Genomic DNA, 21,103 nt, shown 5'->3' with positions numbered 1-21,103 from the left:
GCAGGCACCTACAGTCCCAGCTACTCGGGAGGCTGAGGCAAGAGAATCGCTTGAGCCCATGAGTTTGAGGTTGCTATGATCTGGGATGCCACAGCACTCTACCAAGGAGGACAAAGTGAAACTCTGTTTCAAAAAGGAAAAAGCCCAGGCATGGTGGCTCACACCTGTAATCCTAGCACTCTTGAATTCATAAAGAGTTCAAGTTTGTCCTCGCTCCCACCTGGGAGGCCAAGGTGGGTGGATTGCTTGAGCTCACGAGTTTGAGACAGCCTGAGGAAAAAGTGAGACCCCGTCTCTACTAAAAATAGAAAAACTAAGGAAAGAGGATCACTTGAGCCCCAGTTGGAGGTTGCTGTGGGCTATGACGCTACAGCACTCCATCCAGGGCGACAGCTTGAGTTTGTCTCAAAAAAAAAAAAAAAGAAAGAAAAAAGAAACTCTAACAAACTGTCTTCAGGATAGACTAAAAATACTATACTTAGCCCTTATGAAAAGCAAGTATATCCCCCAAAATTTTAAAGCCAAAAAGGACAGCTATCATAAGCACTAGCATTTAAGGCACTTCAAGGAAAATGCTTCAGAACAAATAAAAGAACAACTTTACTAGACTAGTGGTCTAGTAAACCATACCCCAAACAATCCTGTACTAGGGCTTAAGGAAAGGCTTGGATCCATTTGTGAGTGAAAATCCGCAGGTTATTAAATGGAATAGTAATAGACAATATATTGTATTAGGCACTGTTTTTTTTGTTTTATTTTGTTTTTTCAAGACAGTCTCACTCTAGCCCTGGGTAGAGTGCTGTGGCATCATAGCTCAAACTCGGGCGCAAGTGATCCTCTTGCCTCAGCCTCCCAAGTAGCTGGGACTACAGGTGTCTGCCACAACACCCAGGTATTTTTAGAGACAGGGTTTTGCTCTACCTCAGGATGGTCTCCAACTCCTAAACTCAGGCGATCCATCTGCCTCAGCCTCCCAGAGTGCTAGGATTACAGGCGTGAGCCACTGCACCCAGCCTTCGGGCACTGTTTTAAGCTCTCTCTCTTCTTTTTTTGCAGTTTTTGGCCGGGGCTGGGGCTGGGTTTGAACCTGCCACCTCCGGCATATGGGGCCAGCGCCCTACCCCTTTGAGCCACAGGCGCCACCCTGTTTTAAGCACTTTTACATAAGTCAACTCATTTAATCCTCAGGGCAACCCTACGAGATAGGCACTAGTATTTTTCCTATTTTACAGATGGAGACATTAAGGCCCCAAAAGATAGACCTGTCCAAGATCACCTAGCTGGTAAGCAATGGGGCTAGGATTCTAAGCCAGGAGGGCCTGGCTTTAGAGCCTGTACTAGTAATCACTCTTCTACACAGCCTCTCAAGGAAAGAAAGGGTTATTCACCCTTAATCTTTTGAAACCAGAGAATGATGCTACAAGGCCAACTGACAAACTTCTGGTAAGAGACAGAACACTGGCTAAGCCCCACAGATCTAACCCTATACAACTCGTCTCACGTACAAAACTGGTTTGGGAGAATTATCCCAACAGTCCATTGAATCCCACTCTGCTTTGACTGGAGAAATGAAAAGCCAGACTCACCTAGGCTTGAAAATGAAATGACAAGTAACTTCTCAAGATAGTTGGTTTACTTAAGAAGCGGGCATTTGCAGCTTGTATTAGGCAGACACAATCTGTCTTAAAGAGTTCAAGTCTAGGGCGGCGCCATGTACCGAGGGTGGCGGGTTCAAACCCGGCCCCGGCCGAACTGCAACCAAAAAATAGCTGGGCGCTGTGGCGGGCGCCTGTAGTCCCAGCTACTCGGGAGGCTGAGGCAAGAGAATCGCTTAAGCCCAGGAGTTGGAGGTTGCTGTGAGCTGTGTGATGCCATGGCACTCTACCAAGGGCCATAAAGTGAGACTCTGTCTCTACAAAAAAAAAAAGAGTTCAAGTCTATCCCCCAGGCTGCCAGCATACTCTGATGCAATCCCATGGCTACCAGCTTTGGAAAGGAGGGCAAAGGAGAGGCAGAGCTGAAATTAAACAAATGCTGACCAAGCCCCTTTAAAGGACCTTAGTTCTTTTTCTACATGCCTAGAGAAGACAATTTTCAGAACCAAAGGAATTCCTGAGCATGACAATGGCTCCAAATAGTAAGATTTTTAGTACCATTCATAGCACCAGCAAATCAGATGTCCTTCAATCCTAGCCCATGGGCATACCTAACACAGAACAGTTCAGAGAAACCCAGATCCTGAGAAGCCTCAGCATTTCAGCATATTAGGTTAAGTGAGGCAAGAAAGGAGTGTCCTCCCTCTCAAGATACTTTCCAAACTCCAGAACTTCTGATAGTAAGAAGGCCAGAATCAGTCCTACATATTTACTGTGTTCTACGATCCAGACAGCTTCTGAATCGTTCACACTGCTAAGAGAAGCTGGTCTATAATAGACTAAACACAAATAATAGAACCTTACTATCAGGTTTCTTACCTGATAGTAAGAAACCCTAAGTGGTGATCTTCCCGTTAGAAAGGAAGTGAAATACTAGTAGCTGAAAACTCTTACAAGTGTTTCAAAGAGATGAGAGATGAAGTCCCAAATTGAAGCCATTTTCTTCTTCCTGGGTAAGCTGATTTTTTGTTTGTTTGTTTGTTTTTGAGACGAGAGTCCCAAGCTGTCACCCTGGGTAGAGTGCCATGGTGTCACAGCTCACAGCTACCTCAAACTCTTGGGCTTAAGCAATTCTCTTGCCTCAGCCTCCCAAGTAGCTGGGACTACAGGTGCCCACCACAATGCCGGGCTATTTTTATGTTGCAGTTGTCATTGTTGTTTTAGCTGGCCTGGGCCAGGTTCAAACCTGCCAACCTTGGTGTATGTGGCTGGCACCCTACTCACTGAGCTATGAGCGCCACCCATGAACTAATCTTAAACATGTATGGCTGACTAGTAGAGTCACCCACATTGAAGCTGGGTTCAATACAGGCTCTATCAGGCACATGATTTGGAGCATGTTACAAACCTTTAGTTAGTATCCATTTCTGTGAAATGGGATCTAATAGCCTGCTCTTCATTACGGTTGTAGTGAGCACTAAACGATGTAATAAATACAATTTGTCCTCAGCATCATAGCACATACTCATTAAATGTAAGGTCTCTCTTAGCTCCCTTTCTCCTCACCCCACCCAACCTTTGGACTACAAACCCCTTCAAAGGCCTTATCATCCAGTGACTCCCGACACTGGTCTTCATGGTCCCCTTACTGGAGTGGGATTTGGCTGTAATCTGTAAGTGGAAAGCTAGAGAGAAGCTCTTAGCCAACGAAACCAAACCCAAGAAAGCGAGGATGGATTCACAGCCAAAAAGCTTGGTAGCGTCTGTTGTTTACAGTGTGTCCCCTTCCGAACAGCGCACTGAGTGTGTCCCCATATAGTATTTCCGACCCTCCAACTTGGCAAGGGAAGCGCAAGGGTAACTAAAGACGAAGAGTCTGGCAGCCGCTCGGGGAGGCTGAGGCTGTGGGAGAGTGGGAACCCTGAAGAGGTAAGGCCCCTCCCCAGAGGGACAACCAGGAACGGCCGAGCCTCTCACTCCCTCTCCTCAAGCACGGGCCCTCTCAGCTACAGGCTGGGGGCTTTCCAAAGGTCCCGCCACCCTTCCCGCCAAGCTCGAGTAGGACCTAAGGGGCCAGTAGGCGGGAAGTGGGGGCCCGCGGGCGCGGCTAAGCACCAGATCCCGGGCTCCGGAATGTGGTCAAAGAGGGGTCACCGGGGGAGGGGCCGGGCGGGGAGGACCTGCGGAGGGGCGGGGCTCCGGAGGGGGGAAGGAGCCGGGGCCCCCCAGCTTTGGAGACTCCGGGTTCCTACCCGACTCCCAACCGTATGCCGAGCGCCCCCTCCAGCTGAGGTCCCCGTGGCCACAGCGGGGCAGTCCCACTCCCCTTACCTGGCTCGGCTGCTCTGCCTGCTCTGAGGACGCCATCTTTCTGAGGCCTGGGTAATCTATCACCGCTAGGCCAGGTTTCTCCCAAGCGCCCTCGCTCTCCCTATCCCGCCCAGACTAAGGTAGCCGAAACAGAGTTTGTCGATGGAGAGGGCGGACTGGGGGCAATGGGTGGAACGCGCAATTTTCATTGTTTCCTTGCTTCTAAGGAAGATCCGAAGTCTGTATCCTTTTTGCATTGTTATATGTAGATGTGTATTATTAAATAAAATCCCAACCCGTCCCCACGGTGCCGTGGGCACATTTAGGGATTCGCTGAGTATTTAATAAATGAATGAATGTGAAGAAACTTGGAAATTTTTAAAAACTCAGTTCAGTACCAGTCATTGAGTGCTTTCTATTTGCCAGAAACTTTGGTAGGCGCTAGATATAAAAAGATCCAAGACCGGATCCCTACTCCCAGGCCTAGTCCGAAGTCACACACAATTACAGCATCGTGGGCACAGGACTTGGATAGCAGTGTGCAGATCTATTGGGAAAACACACAGGAGGCGGCTGGGGGCGGGGAGAGGCTTCTATGAAACGTCGTTTTATAGTGTTTGAATTGTTCGATTTTATTTTATTTATTCATTTTTGAGATAGAGCCTCACTGTGTCGTTTTTGGTTAGTGCCATGTCATCACAACTCACAGCAACCTCAAACTCTCGGGCTTACGTGATTCTCTTGCCTTAGTCTCTCCAGTAGCTGGGACTACAGGCGCCCGCCACAACACCCGGCTATTTTTTGTTGCAGTTGACATTGTTATTTAGCTGACCCAGGCTGGGCTCGAACCCGCCACCAACTGTATATGTGGCTGGCGCCGTAACCACTATGCTAGAGGCACTGAGCCATACTTTAAACCAAATATTAGATTATATGAAAAGGAATGCATATATTAGAATTGTGAGTCAACTCATATTATAGCTGTGTTTTGGTCAACATGAGGTACTCAAAAAATTGCCTAATCTAATAATTCCACCTACCACTTTTATTTATTTATTTTTAATAATAAAATTTGGGCTGTGCTAATCTTGTCTGTATCATTCCAATTTTAGTGTATATGCTGCCAAAGCGAGCATGTACCAAACACTTTTAAATACCTACCCTTTTCTTTAGATAGTATCTGATTTCCTCACCCACGTTTTTTATAAACAAAATATGAAAGGAACTGACTGAACGAATATAGGCAATTATTTCTAGTTTACATAAAATTGTTAGATTTTAAGCAAGGAAACTTAATTATTCTTTTTGGTTCTTTTTAATTATTCTTTTAATCTTAAATGTTAGTTTTTAAATGTTAGTTTTTCAGAAGGATAAAATACAGACTTTTCCATAATAGTACTAAATAAAATAAAGATAAATATATTGTCAGGCAGTATCTGAACAATCTCAACGGTGCTGTGGTTCTCATTTCCCCTTCCCTCTCTGATTTGAGACCTTAAGGTTAACTCTATTTATTTATTTATTTTTTTTTTTTGTAGAGACAGAGTCTCACTTTATGGCCCTCGGTAGAGTGCCGTGACATCACACAGCTCACAGCAACCTTCAACTCCTGGGCTTAAGCGATTCTCTTGCCTCAGCCTCCCGAGCAGCTGGGACTACAGGCGCCCGCCACAACGCCCGGCTAAGGTTAACTCTATTTAAATAAAGCATTTTGGATTTTTGGGCAGGAGTAGGGGGCATACAAAAAAATCAAAAGCATTTTGTTCTGAGGCTGTAACCCAGTTTTATTTTTATTTATTTATTTATTTATTTATTGCGATTTTTGGCCAGGGCTGGGTTTGAACCCGCCACCTCTGGCAAATGAGGCCAGTGCCCTACTCCATTGAGCCACAGGTGCCGCCCATCTAACCCAGTTTTAAAGCTGAAGCAGGGAATGAAATGGGTGGAAATATGTCGGTATCTTATGCTACTTTGTTGTGTTTTCATCAAGACTGAAAACTTCTGTTTTCAAAACTGACCTCCTTCAGGCCGGGCGCTGTGACTCACGCCTGAAATCCTAGCACTTTGGGAGGCCGAGGCGGGCGTATTGCTTGAGCTCACAAGTTCGAGACCAGTCTGAGCAAAGGCAAGACACCCCCACCCCCACCCCACTCTCTACTAAAAAATAGACAAACTAAGGCAAGAGCACCGCTGGAGTCCAAGGAGGTTGCTGTGCACTATGACGCCATGGCACTCTACCCAGGGCAACAGCTTGAGACTCTCAAAAACAAAACAACAACAACAACAAAACTGGCTTCCTTCATATCAACCTGAAGACTGGGACATTGCACAAATCTTTTCAGGTTAGAGAAGAAAAACCAATTAACATAGTGCAATGACAGACTGCTTTATTTAAGAACATTATGCATCTCTTCATCACTTATGCAAACAGGAGTGCTCTAAAAATTCAATGTGTGTGCTTCGTAAAGCAAATTAAGTCCCTACTGACCTCCTTTGTAAACATGCGACTTGCAATTCCTAAACACAAAGTAAAAACAAACTCCTGCTGGGCTGAATCGCGCGACCTAAAATCTACAGCAGCTTTGAATTCAGAGACTACAGTTCCCGGCACGCCCCGGGGCGAGGGGAGGGCAAGTGATTACCGACTAGAACTACAACTCCCGGCGTGCCCCGGCCTCACGCGTGGTTTGTGCAGTGAGAACTACATCTCCCAGCAGGCCGCGGGAAGGGGTCGGGTAGGAGGACCGCCGCGCCGAGCTTCCCACAACTTCCTGGACTCAGTTGAGCTTCCACCTTGGAAAGGATGGAGGTGACTGAGGATGTCGGAGCTCCGGAACCCGGCGAGATCCGGAATCTAAAGCCGTGTCTGCTTCGCCGCAACCACAGCCGCGAACAGCACGGTGTGGCCGCCTCCTGTCTGGAGGAGTTGAGGAGCAAGGGTTGGCAGGGGACCTGGGCAAGGGGTTGGGGGAGCCCGGGCCGCGGGAGGATGCCCTGCGGGGCAAGGCGGGGTCCGGAGAGGCGACTGGCGGATTTTTGTAGTGCGGGTGGAGCCTTGAGAGAGAAATGGTCCATCTGGGTTTAGCAATTTACAGATGTCAAGTGCTTAAACTTATATTATCTCATGTGAGACTCGTAGTGGTGGGAAGATGGAAAGAAATGTGCAAATTAAGACAGTCAGCTTAAGTCTATTGCCTGAAATCACTTAGGTATTGGACCAAACCCAGCCTAGTATATTCCTGCCACTGTAGCTCAATATGGGGGTAATGGGCCCCCCAGCTGAGCCCACTGCAGGGTAGGGGCGGGTTGCACCATCAGCTCTGGCAGGGACCTATGCCTTAAAGAGGGTGGGTGCTGCTACCGACCGTTTCTGGAGGTCCAGACAAGGAACCTGAGTTGTGGGTGACCTAGATGGACTGAAATTTGGGGCGGGCCCCACGCTTGAACTTACTTGACCTTGCACTTAACCATCTCTCAACGCTCAGTTTTCTCACTGGCAGGTTGGGTATAATGCTTCCAGCCCCACTTGAAAGGATTATTGGGACCCTGAAATGAAGTGATGTATTCGAATGATTTGCAATAGTTGTTAGCCCATCGCAAGAAATTCTTTATACAAACAAGATTTACAGCCAGCCCCAGGTGTGTCATCGCAGTTGGTGTCAGAGTGTACAGTTGGTCCCTCTCAGCAGAGTCATTAAGCCCCAAAAGATATTATACAGAAGTTTTTCAGAGACCCAGGAGCTACCAAAGCACTATAAATGCCTTGATGACATAGATCTTGCCACATAAGTGTTTACATATTTTTTCTTGGCATTAGCTTACTTCAATTTTAGAGCCACTTCAGTGCATTGGCTGGATGTACTTGGCTTCAGTTCTTTGTAGCTCAGACCATATAAACCTTGCTGTTTTATTTGGGTAGCCGTCATCATTGCAGAAGGATATTTGTAGTCTCTTGGATATTTCTGCTTGCTTCAGTCCTGTTAGCATTTTAGACACTGCCATCACTAAATGGGATGGTACAGATCTGCTGGGCAGAAAGCCCTTTCATCAAGTGAAAATGAAAAGCTACTGATAGAAGTTTCTGCTTCTCTTACATTTTCCTATAGGTTAGAAAAGCTACAAAGGAAGATAATGCAAAGAACAAAAAGCATTTTCTTTACCTACTTTCTTTCTTTTTTTTTTTTTTTTTTTTTTGTAGAGACAGAGTCTCACTGTACCGCCCTCGGGTAGAGTGCCGTGGCGTCACACGGCTCACAGCAACCTCTAACTCTTGGGCTTATGCGATTCTCTTGCCTCAGCCTCCCGAGCAGCTGGGACTACAGGCGCCCGCCACAACGCCCAGCTATTTTTTTGTTGCAGTTTGGCCGGGAATGGGTTTGAACCCGCCACCCTCGGCATATGGGGCCGGCGCCCTACTCGCTGAGCCACAGGCGCTGCCCTCTTTCTTTTTTTTTTTTTTTTTACATTTGCCACATAGGAAAATATAAGGCTGAACAAACCTGTAATTCTAGTGCTTTGGGAGGTCAAGGCAGGAGAATTGGTTTTGGATGGTTTTTTTGAGGCTGGGAGTTCAAGACCAGCCTGGGCAACATAGTGAGACCTCATCTCTATAAAAATTTTTTTAAAAAACTTAGTTGGGCATGGTGGTGTGCACCTATACTCCTGACTACTCAGAAGACTATAAAGCAGAAGGATCAGTAGTTCGAAGTTGCAGTGAGCTGTGATCACACCACTGCACTCCAGCCTTGGGCAGCAGAGGGAGACCCCATCTCTACAAAATCAGTAAATAAAATTTTTTAAATTAAAAAGTAAGAGAATTTGGGTGGCGCCTGTGGCTCAAGGAGTAGGGCACCAGTCCCATATGCCGGAGGTGGCGGGTTCAAACCCAGCCCCTGCCAAAAACCACAAAAAAAAAAAAAAAAAAGTAAGAGAATTTAAGATGAAAACTGAATAGATGAAAGAAAGACCAAGGGCTCGGCACCTGTAGCTCAAACAGCTAAGGCACCAGCCACATACACCAGAGCTGGCAGGTTTGAATCCAGCCCAGGCCTGCCAAACAACAACTACAACCAAAAATAGCTGAGCGTTGTGGCAAGCACCTGTAGTCCCAGCTTCTTGGGGAGTCTGAGGTAAGAGAATTGCTTGATCCCAGGAGTTGAAGGTTGCTGTGAGCTGTGATGCCACGACACTCTACCCAGGGCGACAGCTTGAGGCTCTGTCTCAAAAAAAAAAAAAAAAGACAGACCAAAGACATTGGTGGTTCATTCAAGTAAAAACTCCAATGCCTCCTATACACTGGTGCAGAGTAGCTGTGGTAAACACATTTTTAGGAGCCAGACTGTGTGGGTTTAAATCCCAGCTCTGCCACTTACTGTGTGATCTTGGATAAGTTACTTAACCTCGCTGAATCTTGTGTTCATCATCTGTAAAATGGGAGTAATAGTAGTACCTGCCTTACAGGAATGCTATGAGATTAAATACTGTAAACGAAAAGCACTTACAACAGTACCAGACCCATGAGAAGTGTTACAGTTACTACGGTAGTTATAACTTCCTGCTAGGCTTTGGAGGCAAACATTGAGGGTGTAAGGATGGGTAGAGTTTCCTTATGAGAATTTGTCAGTTGCTTGTTATTTTATTTTTCTCAGCCTGTGACATTCTGGCCATTGATAAGTCTCTAACACCAGTTACCCTGGTCCTGGCAGAGGATGGCACCATAGTGGATGATGATGATTACTTCCTGTGTCTACCTTCTAATACTAAGTTTGTGGCATTGGCCAATAATGAGAAGTGGGTATACAACAATTCAGGTAAGAAACAATAGGCATTTATAAAATGGCCTGTGCAGTACAGCATCCTTCATATTCATTACATTGCACAAGCCGCTTGTCGCTATGTGTCTAATTTTCTTTTCTTTCTTTCTTTTCTTTTTTTTTTTTTTGGACCACATACTCCTGGGTATGTGTTTAGCTTCTTAAGCATTTTTGTAGCAAACATTTACTGAGCACCTTCCATGTCCCAGACATAATGCTGAGTCCTAGAGAAAAAGATGAATAAGATAAGGACCCAGTTCTCAACTAACTTACAGACTGACAGCAACTAAAATGCCGTATGCCAGGGAGATCAGCACTGCAGGCTGGAGTCAGGCTATCTGGGTCTGAATCCTGGCCCTGCCATTTACTAGCCAGATGACTTTGTGCAAATTACTTACCCTCTCAGTCGTTACTATTTACAAAGTAACGACTATATAGTTCCTGTCTCCTAGGTTTGTTATAAGAATGCTAATACAGGCTCAGCACATGTAGCTTAGGAGAGTCCATGAGCCACTAAATTTAGGAAATCACCTTTCAGCAATGACTCCACTAGGTTTCTTTGTACTCAGGCTCAAGGGATGGCAAACAGTGGCTATAGCTCCTCCAATTAAGGAAGGAACCAGTCCCCAAGCACCAGAGAAGTACTAGTGAGAATGAAGTTTTTTTGTTGTTGTTGTTGTTGTTGGGTTGTTTTGTTTTGTTTTTTTCAGTTTTTGGGCAGGGCTGGGTTTGAACCCACCACCTTCGGCATATGGGGTCGGCACCCTACTCCTTTGAGCCACAGGCGCTGCCCTGAGAATGAATTTTTTATATACAGAAAGAGGACACGCCCAGACAGAAAGTAACCAAAAGGGACATGTGATAGGACCCTGGGTTTAAGTGGCTTCTTTCCATAGAAAACAGAACAGTTGCACAAGGAAACAAACTGAAGATGGAGGAAGGGAGAAAATTAAGGTTCTAGGTGGGGATTGGCTGTACTGTGAATGAGATAAGGTGCTTCCTTCACCACTAGAATCATTCTAAATGGTCAGTCAGAAGGATGTCAGAAGGTCAGTCAGAAGGATCCTCAACAGGTTTGTGTCTGTCCAGGGCGGAGGGGAAAACTACTTCAGGTTACTCTGACAGTGACTGGCATTTTCTCCCATGTATCAGATGGAGGTACAGCTTGGATTTCCCAAGAATCCTTTGATGTAGATGAAACAGACAGCAGGACAGGGTTGAAGTGGAAGAATGTGGCCAAGCAGCTGAAAGAAGATCTATCCAACATCATCCTCCTGTCGGAGGAGGACCTCCAAGTAAGTCTTCTCCACAACCTGCAGTGCTTACCTGGTCTTCACAGCACCCACCACCTTCTTAGCTTCCATCATCTAATTTTTAAATAATTCTCAAATTACAGGCCAGGCACCATGGCTCATGTCTGTAATCCTAACATTCTGGGAGGGTGAGGCGGGTAGATTGCCTGAGCTCACAGGTTCAAGACTAGCCTGAGCCAGAGAAAGACCTCATCTCTAAAAATAGCCAGGCATTGTGGCAGGTGCCTGTAGTCCCAGCTACTTCAAAGGCTGAGGCAAGAGAATTGCTTGAGTGCAAGAGTTGGAGGTTGCTGTGAGCTATGACACCACAGCATTCTTCGAGGGGTGACAAAGTGAGACTCTCTCAAATAAAAATAATAATAAAATAAATAAAATTAAAGCTTTCTCTGATGACTAATGACACAAGTACATTTTAAAAAATTCTCAGATTACAACTAAGATTCTTCCTCTTATAGTTATCACCTAAAATAGTAAGTTTTCTACTCTCACCATGTATCAGAATCACCTGTAGATTTTTTAATTACAGATGCCCAGGTCTCACCCCAGACCTGTATGGTGGACTCTGCGGGTAGAGAGTGCACTGCTGAGGAATGTAGTGTTGCGATAGCTGGGTTAAAATCCCAGCTCTATCACTGTGACTTTGTGCCAGCAGCTTAGCTTTTCTACTTGTTTTTTCTTCAGTAAAATTAGGATGAAAATAATGTGTTTTTATTCAAGAAATACTCACTGAGTCCCCGCCCCGTGCCGGACCTGGTTGTGTGCACTGGATGTGCAGTGGTGGACAAGCCACACACAGTCTCTGCTATGGTGAAACTTGCACTCTGATGAGGGAGGCAGACAAAACGAGAGCATATCAGATGGGTGGGAAGGATGCAGAGAGTGGTGGGGGCTGCTCTAGATTAGGACTGCTCTTCAAGGGAGGGCTTTGGGGGTTTTTGTTTTTTGTTTTTAGAGACAGAGTCTTACTTTCTTGCCCTCGGTAGAGTGCTGTGGCATCACACAGCTCACAGCAACCTCCAATTCCTGGGCTTAGGCGATTCTCTTGCCTCAGCTTCCCGAGTAGCTGGACTACAGGCATCTGGCACAACGCCTGGCAATTTTTTTGTTGGAGTTTGGCCCAGCTGGGTTCGAACCCACCACCTTCAGTATATGGGGCCTGCACCCTACCCACTGAGCCACAGGCGCCGCCCTTGCAGGTTATTTTTTAAACTTACATATTATTTTAAAGAGCAATGTGAATATATCCATATAGTTCAAAATCCAAGAGGTATGGAAGGATAAATATATAGGTAGCCAAAACATGAAATTAACCCAAATGTCCGTCACCTTGTTGGATGGATAAACAAAATGTAAATCCGTGCCATGGAATATTACTCAGCCATAAAAAGGAATGGAATATTATTATGTGCTACTACATGGATGAAACTTGAAAGCGTGCTAAGTGAAAGAAGGCAGATAGAAAGCTATATATTTTATGATTGCATTTGTATGAAATGCTTAGAATATTTGAATCTGTGGAAAGAGAAAGTAGGTTAAAGGTTGCCCTAAGGGTGAGGGAGGTTAAGGAGAAATGGGGAGTAACTACTGGTGGGTTTCTATTTAAGGTAGTAAAAATGTTCTAAGATTGTGGTGATAGTTGCATAGCTCTATGATAATACTAAAAGCATTTGTGTACTTTATGGGTTAATAGTATGATATGTGAGTTATATCTCAATAAAGCTATTGGAGAAAAAGGACATACAGGGAAAGTCTGAGCCCTGCCCCAGCCACCCAGATTTCTCTTCTCAGAGACAACTGATCCATGAGTTTCCCACTCCAGGGATATTTTATATACAAACAAATATGCATATATTTTCTCCTCCCACATCTGTGCCTCTATTTGTGTATTAGAGAGTATTCTAGATCCATATAGAAAAAGCATCTTTTTCTTTCTGCTACTGTTCTATTTCACGCGTATACCATGATTTATTTATTGAGCTCCCGTCAATTGATGGACATGTGGGTTCTCACCAGTCTTGCTAATCTAGGCAGTGCTGTAAAAGCTCATACCAGTGTCATTTTGCACGTATGCTAATCTGTAGAATAAACTCATAGGGGTATGATTGCTGAATTAAAGGATACCTGCATTTAGCTGGGCGTGGTGATAGGTGCCTGTAGTCCCAGCTGCTTAGGAAGCTGAGGCAGATTGATCACTTGAGCCAAGGAGTGTGAATTAGCCTGGACAACATAGTGAGACCACATTGCTAAAATAAAACACAAAACAAAAGGGGTTTTGATAAACATTGGTAGGTTCTCAAGAGGTGACAGTTAAACTGAAAGCTACAGGACAAGATGGAGCTTCATGGAAAACTCAGGGCTAGTGTTCCAGGCAGAGAGAAGGCAGGAGCAAGCATGATTTCTTTCTTGCTTGCTTTCTTTTTTTTTTTTTCTTTTAAGAAACAGAAAGTGGGCAGCGCCTATGGCTCAAAGGAGTAGGGCGCTGGCCCCATATGCCAGAGGTGGCAGGTTCAAACCCAGCCCCGGCCAAAAGTGCAAAAAAAAAAACAAAAAGAAACAGAAAGTGAGGTTCTCCCCAACCCAAGAGATTAGCGTATTATATCCTTAGACTATGGAGCATAGTAGAACTTACCAAAATAGGAATGAGTTTGTCAGAGTCCACACCCTGACAGCTGGACTACAGGGGGACGCTTAGGACACTCAAAGAGCTGACAAGGAAGGACACCCAGCACAGGGACTCTGGGCCAGGAGGACAGGAGGGAAGGAAAGATCACAGGGATTATTTGCACATAATTATAAGGATTAGAACTGTGACAGTGATTCTTGGGAAGTCAGTTACCCTCTTTTGTTTCATTTTCTGTAAAACGGGAAATTCTAAGACCTATTTCATGATGTTTGCACCTCTTGAATTGTGAACCTTGTGAAAGTATTGGTATTGCTTGTTTAAAAATGTATGCAATGTGGGTGGCATCTGTGGCTCAAAGGAGTAGGGTGCCGGCCCTATATGCCAGAGGTGGTGGGTTCAAACCCAGCCCTGGCCAAAAACTGCAAAAAAAAAAAAATTATGCAATATAAAATTTAAAAAATAACAAGACTTCTCCCTCGGAGAAGGGGCTATTCCCACTCTAGTACTCAAGAAATGTAAGCTTTTGTTATAGTTTATGCTAATCACTATATCCATAGTGATAATAATGTGCAGCTGAGTTTAAAACCACTGCTAAGCGTGTTAACAGTTTTTCTCTTACAAAGAGAATTTCTTTTTTTTTTTTGAGAAAGAGTCTCACTATGGGCGTCGCCTGTGGCTCAGTCGGTAGGGTGCCGGCCCCATATACCGAGGGTGGCGGGTTCAAACCCGGCCCCGGCTAAACTGTAACCAAAAAATAAAATAGCCGGGTGTTGTGGCGGGTGCCTGTAGTCCCAGCTACTAGGGGGGCTGAGGCAAGAGAATCGCTTAAGCCCAGGAGCTGGAGGTTGCTGTGAGCTGTCTAATGCCATGACACTCTACCAAGGGCCATAAAGTGAGACTCTGTCTCTACAAAAAAAAAAAAAAAAAAAATAGAGTCTCACCATGTTGCCCTTGGTAGAGTACCATGGCGTCACAGCTCATAGCAACTTTGAACTCTTGGGCTTAAGCAATTCTCTTGCCTCAGCCTCCCAAGCAGCTGGGACTACAGGCGACCGCCACAACGCCCAGCTTTTTTTTGGTTGTCATTGTTTGGCAGGCCCGGGCTGAATTTGAACCCGCCAGCTCTGGTGTATGTGCTTGGCACCTTGGCCGCTGAGCTACAGGCACTGAGTCATAAAGACAATTTCTAATATAATACTGTTTATCCAACAAGATTGATCCTCCTTAAAAATTACTGTCCTTTGGCCAGGCACAGTGGCTTATGCCTATAATCCTAGCACTGTGGGAGGCCGAGGTGAATGGATTGCTTGAGCTTATGAGTTTGAGACCAGCCTGATCAAAAGCAAGACCCCATCTCTACTAAGAAAAACCGAGGCAAGAGGATCACTTCAGCCTGAGTTGGAGATTGCTGTGACCTATGATGCCTTGGCACTCTATCCAGGGTGACAGCTTGAGACTCTGTCTCAAAAAAAAAAAAATTATTGTCTTTCTGGCACATTTAAAACATAACAAGTGAGGTATTTCTTATTCTGCATATTGAACAGACCCCCTGTCTCTAAAAAATACCCGGGTGGGTGACAAAGTTAAGTATAGGCTACTCTGTTTTAAAAATAGAATCTTTTGTGCAGTGCCTGTGGCTCAGTGAGTAGGGTGTTGGCCCCATATACCAAGGGTGGCGGGTTCCAACCCAGCCCTGGCCAAACTGCAACAAAAAATGGCTGGGCGTTGTGGTGGCCACCTGTGGTCCCAGCTACTGGGAGGCTGAGACAAGAGAGTTGCCTAGGCCCAAGGGCTGGAGGTTGCTGTGAGCTGTGATGCTACAGCACTCTACAGAGGGCAACGGAGTGAAACTCTGTCTCTTAAAAAAAAAAAGTAGAATCTTTTATTTTTTTTATTTATTTATTTTTTTTTTTTTTTTTGAGACAGATCCTCAAGCTGTCGCCCTGGGTAGAGTGCCGTGGCATCACAGTTCACAGCAACCTCCAACTCCTGGGCTCAAGCAATTCTCCTGCCTCTGCCTCTCAAGTAGCTGGGACTACAGGCGTCCGCCATAACGCCCTGCTATTTTTTGGTTGCAGCCATCATTGTTTGTTTGGCGGCCCAGGCTGGATTCAACCTGGCTACGTCAGGTGTATGTGGCTGGTGCCTTAGCCGCTTCAGCCACAGGCGCCGAGCCAAAATCAGAGTCTTTTAAAGGCATGAACGTGTATAATGCTGGGTGCAGTGGTGCATGCCTTTATTTCCAGCTACCCAGGAGGCTGAGGAGGGAGGATTGCTTAAGGCTAGGAGTTCAAGGCTAGCCTGGATATCATAGCAAAACCCCATCTCTAAAAAATAATTAAAAAAACAAAATTAGCTAGGCATGGTGGTTAGTGCCTGTAGTAAAAAAAAATTTCAGGCCAGGTGTGGTGGCTCATTCCTATAATACCAACACTTTAGAAGGCCAAGACAGGAGGATAGCTTGAGGCCCGAATTTGAGACCAGCCTGGGCATCATGATGAGATCCATCTTTATAAAAAGATAAAATTAGCCAGGCCCATACCTGTAGTCCCAGATACTCAGGAGGCTGAGAAAGGAGGATCACTTGAGCCCTGGAGTTTCAAACTGCAGTGAGCTATGATTGTGCCACTACATTTCAGCCAGGATGGCAGAGTAAGATCCTGTAAAAAAATTTTTCAAAGCTGGGCACGGTGGCTCATGACTGTAACCCTAGTACTCTGGGAGACCAAGGCTGGTGGATTGCCTGAGCTCAGTAATTTGAGGTTAAACCAGCCTGAGCAAGAGTGAGACCACATCTCCCATCTCTAAAAACAGGCGAGCATTGTGGCGGGTACTTGTAGTCCCAGCTACTTGAGAGGCTAAAGCAAGAAGATCTCGAGTCCCAACCAAGGGTAACAGTGAGACTCTGTCTCAAAAAAAAAAAAAGAGGGCGGTGCCCGTGGCTTAAAGGGGAGGGCATCGGCCGGTATGCCAGAGGTGGTGGGTTCAAACCCAGCCCCGGCCATAAACTGCAAAAAAAAAGAAAAGAAAAAATTTCAAAAATAAAAATAAAAATGCTTACGGTCAAAATCAAAGGAATTTTTGCTTAGTCACATACCATTGGGAGGAAGGGGGTCAGAAAACCAATGTTTTCTTTTTGTATGTTCAGGTTGTCCCCCATAAACAAATATACCAAGAAACAGTGGGGTCAGTCCCTAACTCCCCCTTTTGGGAAGTGACTGTTTTTGTTTTTGTTTTTTTTAGAGACAGAGTCTCACTTTATTACCCTTGGTAGAGTGCTGTGGCATCATAGCTCACAGCAACCTCCAGCTCTTGGGCTTTGACGATTCTCTTGCCTCAGCCTCCTGAGTAGCTAGGACTACTAGCTAGGCACCCATCACAATGCCCGCCAGGCTATTTTTTGTTGTTATGGCAGTTTGGCCAGGCCAGGTTTGAACCCACCACCCTCAGTATATGGGGCTGGTGCCCTACCCATTGAGCCACAGGGGCCACCCAAGGGATGTGACTGTTTTAAAACATCTTTATATTGATTCATTGAATAAGTGATCAGACACCTTTATGTTCTGTACAGGTGAGATTTTTTTGTTTGTTTCTTTTTTTGAGACAGTCACTGTGTCGCCCTGGGTAGGGTGCCGTGGCATCACAGCTCACAGCAACCTCAAATTCTTGGGCCTAAGACATCCTCTTGCCTCAGACTCCTGAGTAGCTGGGACTACAGGCATCCACCACAACACCCAGCTATTTCGTTGCTGTGTTGTAGTTGTCATTGTTGTTTGGCAGGCCCAGGGCCAGGTTCCAACCTGCCCGCCCTGTGTATGTGCCCAACACCCTAGCCACCGAGTTACAGGCGCCGAGCTGTATATATCACCTATATCCATACAGATGAGTTTTTAATATTGAGTTTTTGCTGTATTTTCCCAATGTTAAAAGTAGAGGAATATTGGAAATATCACATGCTTCTCTCTTGACTCTCAGTCAGCCACAGTAGGGGACTTTGGAAAATAGAGGAAATTAGTTCTTTCTTTCTTTTTTGTCATCCTGGGTGGAGTGCTATGGCATCATAGCTCACAGCAACCTCCAACTCTTGTGCTAAAGTGATGCTCTTGCCTCAGTTTTTCTATTTTTAGTAGAGTCGGGGTCTCACTCTTGCTCAGGCTGGTCTCAAATTCGTAAGCTCAGGCAATCCACCCACTTTGGCCTCCCACAGTGCTAGGATTACAGGCGTGAGCCACCGCAACCTGCCTGAAATGAGTTCTTAAGACTACTTAAGCACTAGAAAATCAATGGAAAGTCCTTCTATTTATTTATTTATTTTTTAAATGGAGACAGAGTTTCACATTGCCACTCTCGGTAGAGTGCTGTGGGGTCATAGGTCACAGCAACCTCCAACTCTTGGCTCAAGCAATTCTCTTGCCTCAGCCACCCTAGAAGGTAGGTCCACAGGTGCCTACCACAAACCTGGCTAGGAAAGTCCTTTTAGATTCCTTAGAGTCTGTATTCGCTTCCTAGGTGCTCATCGATGTTCCATGTTCAGACCTGGCTCAGGAACTATGCCAAAGTTGTGCCACCATCCAGGGGCTCCAGAATACACTCCAGCAGGTGCTTGACCAGAGAGAGGAGGCCCGCCAGTCCAAGCAACTCCTGGAGCTTTATCTACAGGCTTTGGAGAAGGAGGGCAGCACCTTGTCAAAGCAGGAAGGTAGGATTCTCTCCTGGGGAAGCAACTCTGAGAACTTGGAGCCAGTGGAGCTTTCCCTGGAGCGATGGCCTCATGTTTGCAATGCAGTCAGAAACACTGAAGCCACAGCTGCTGGGATCTTGGAACAGCATGTTTCTCTCTTGCCCACGTGGTTACTCTGGCTGGGTGGCCATGTGGCGAAATGACCACACAGCATGCTCATCTCTGTCTCACATCTCCCTTGCAGAGTCCAGAGCTGGTTTCAGTGAAGAGGTAGATGCAGTTGACACAAGTGTCAGCAGAGAGCTCTCCTCTGAAATTGCACTGCCGGGCCAGATCCTCACTGCACTGAAGGAGAAGCCTGCTCCAGAGCTGAGTTTATCTAGTCACCATTTGGAGGTGGGCAAGAACCAGGGTCCCTGAACTGCAGAGAATGACTTTCCCTGGAGATGTAGGATTGCCATGCAGAGGATGGCATGTATGGGATTTTTTTTTTTCACTTCTGCAGACCCTAATCATATCTGCCAATTTGCCTGTTATATACCAAAGCATTTACAAACATCTCATTTAATCTAAGTCAAAGTGGCTTTAAAAAATGAGTGCACTTCCCCTAATCATTAAACATTACCCTCTGGTCCAGGGTCAGTAGTGAAATGACTAAACCTGACAGAGAAGACCAGCAGAGCTCCATCTTCTGAGATGGCTTCTGCTTGTGGCCGTGGTCAAAGAAAATCCACAGTCAGCCCTGCAGTCTGTGAAATTTCACATGAGAAAGCAGACTTGGGGGATCCTTGCGTACTGGCTGTTGAAGACCAGGGAATTAGAAGCTTGATGAAGGGAGCCCATCAGGTGGATGCTACTTATTCTTGTCCTTGTCCTTGTCCTGGTTACCTTTGTATTGTAGACAAAAGGGAAAGGAACTGTTGGCATGAGCTTGGCTAAATTTTCCTGTAGGTGGAGGACTTTACGGTTGCTCCAAGTAAACTTTTCTTTTTTGTGTGTGTGTGGTTTTTGGCTGGGGCTGGGTATGAACCTGCCACCTCTGGCATATGGGACTGGCGCCCTACTCCTTGAGCCACAGGAGCCGCCCGCTCCAAGTAAACTTTTCAAAGGTCCTTTCCTGTTGGTATTGTATGAGGTATGGCAAGAAAAGTCACTTGACCATTTACTGTGACAGAAACGTAGCATTTCAGTGTAAAGAGATAACATAAACTGATATTCCCTGATCTCATTCCCCTGAAATACATCATGAGAGGCAGGGCACAGTGGCTCACGCCTATAATCCCAGCACTTCAGGAGGCCAAGGCAGGAGGATTGCTTGAGGTCAGGAATTTAAAGCCAGCCTGGGCAACATAGCAAGACCCCCATCTCTACAAAAAAATTTTAATGAGCTGGGTGTGGTGGCATGCACCTGTGGTCCCAACTGCTCAGGAGGCTGAGGCATGAGGATCACTTGAGCCCAGAAGATAAAGGCTGCAGTGAGCTGTGATTACACCATGACACTCCACTCTTTCTTCTCTTACAAAAATAATTTAAAAGTAACTAACTCATCTTTTAAAAGAAAAATCATGAGAGCAGCAGGTGAGGAGCACAGAAGTAGTGGTTTTCAGTAGTTCTTATTCTTGCTGCAGTTGGTTACCAAAGAAGACCCCAGAGCACTGGCTCTTGCTTTGAACTGGGACATGAAGAAAACAGAAAACGTCCAGCAGGCCTGTAAGCAGGAGTTCGCCCTGCGCCTGCAGCAGATCCAGAGCCTACATTCTCTCCGGAACATCTCAGCAAGGAAGAATTCACTATCTGAAGAACCACAGAATCCTAAACGAGCCAGACAAGATCGCACATAGTTAAAGCTGGAAATATGCCAGAGAAAAACCTGTGGCCTTGTTTTTGTTATCCGTGATGCCTTTAGCCTATACACTACCGTACCCCCTGCCTTTGAGTATGTTCTGGATCAGGTTGGAAGGCTAGCTTTATGCTTTCTCCAGAAAAGCTATTCCAGGTCTCAACATGCCCCACTACTGGTTTTGAATGATACAGCCACACCAACCGTATCCCACCTCCGCTAATTATGTCTTCTTATGTTCCCTGTTTAAAAGTAATTGTCAAGGACAATGAAAAGAAACTGTCTCATTTTAGAACTCCTTATCCTAAAGCTAGAAGTGCAGAAAAACACAGATAATGTAATAAAAAGCAACACGTGACATAACAGAGCATTGATTATGGCCATAAACTTGTTTCTCAAGTTAATGAATTTTTTTGTTTGTTTAAAGGCACACATTAAATTTGCAGACCATAGGGACAGACAATCTACTTTCCCATTTCTAATGTCTAATTCGGTATTGTGAAATTGTATCTTTTATCACTGCAAAATTCTTTTCAGTTTTCTAATATGTTTTACTGGCAGGGGGTATAAAAGGTCATTAAAGCAATTTCCATGTGATGCAACTCCATGCCTCTTTGTGTGCACAGCAGAGCACTTCTGATTTGTATGCCTCCTGTGTCTGTACACACTTGTTCTGCGGGTTTTATAATCTAACACACTCTCCTTGCAGGGAAAAGATTCATTATCATTGACTTATTTGACTTTTTTTACGGTATGCATAGGTGAAAATGGAATGCTATTAAGCGATAAATTGGCTATTTATTAAGCAAAGAACTATAATAGTAAGTCCTAGGGTAAAATTGGGATACAAAAAACAATTAAACAAAACAAAAGGAACTTCCTGGCCAGGCGAGGTGGCTGACACCTATAATCCTAGCATACTGGGAGG

General features: G+C 45.4%; 2 protein-coding genes across 2 annotated transcripts in view; one reads left to right on the top strand and one right to left on the bottom strand.

Moving 5' to 3' along the window:
* The window catches only part of PEX14 (peroxisomal biogenesis factor 14), a 147,346-nt gene extending 143,326 nt beyond the window's left edge, over nt 1–4,020 (bottom strand). Inside the window, exon 1 of the mRNA XM_053577317.1 lies at nt 3,927–4,020. Coding sequence (XP_053433292.1) covers nt 3,927–3,962 — 36 coding nt within the window. The 5' untranslated portion in view covers nt 3,963–4,020. The remainder of the gene's footprint in view (nt 1–3,926) is intronic.
* A 2,257-nt stretch (nt 4,021–6,277) lies between these two features.
* On the top strand, nt 6,278–20,777 carry DFFA (DNA fragmentation factor subunit alpha). Its single transcript, XM_053577318.1, has 6 exons — nt 6,278–6,844; nt 9,554–9,715; nt 10,871–11,013; nt 18,164–18,353; nt 18,580–18,731; nt 19,964–20,777. The coding sequence occupies exons 1-6, from the start codon at nt 6,709–6,711 to the stop codon at nt 20,174–20,176; spliced, it is 996 nt and encodes a 331-aa protein (XP_053433293.1). The 5' UTR covers nt 6,278–6,708; the 3' UTR covers nt 20,177–20,777.
* Nucleotides 20,778–21,103: the final 326 nt, after the last annotated feature.

Source organism: Nycticebus coucang, chromosome 22, assembly GCF_027406575.1.
Source record: "Nycticebus coucang isolate mNycCou1 chromosome 22, mNycCou1.pri, whole genome shotgun sequence".
NCBI classification, from domain to species: Eukaryota; Metazoa; Chordata; class Mammalia; order Primates; family Lorisidae; genus Nycticebus; species Nycticebus coucang.
The sequence above is the reverse complement of the archived record's forward strand: the minus strand, read 5'-3'. Positions and strand labels throughout refer to the sequence as shown.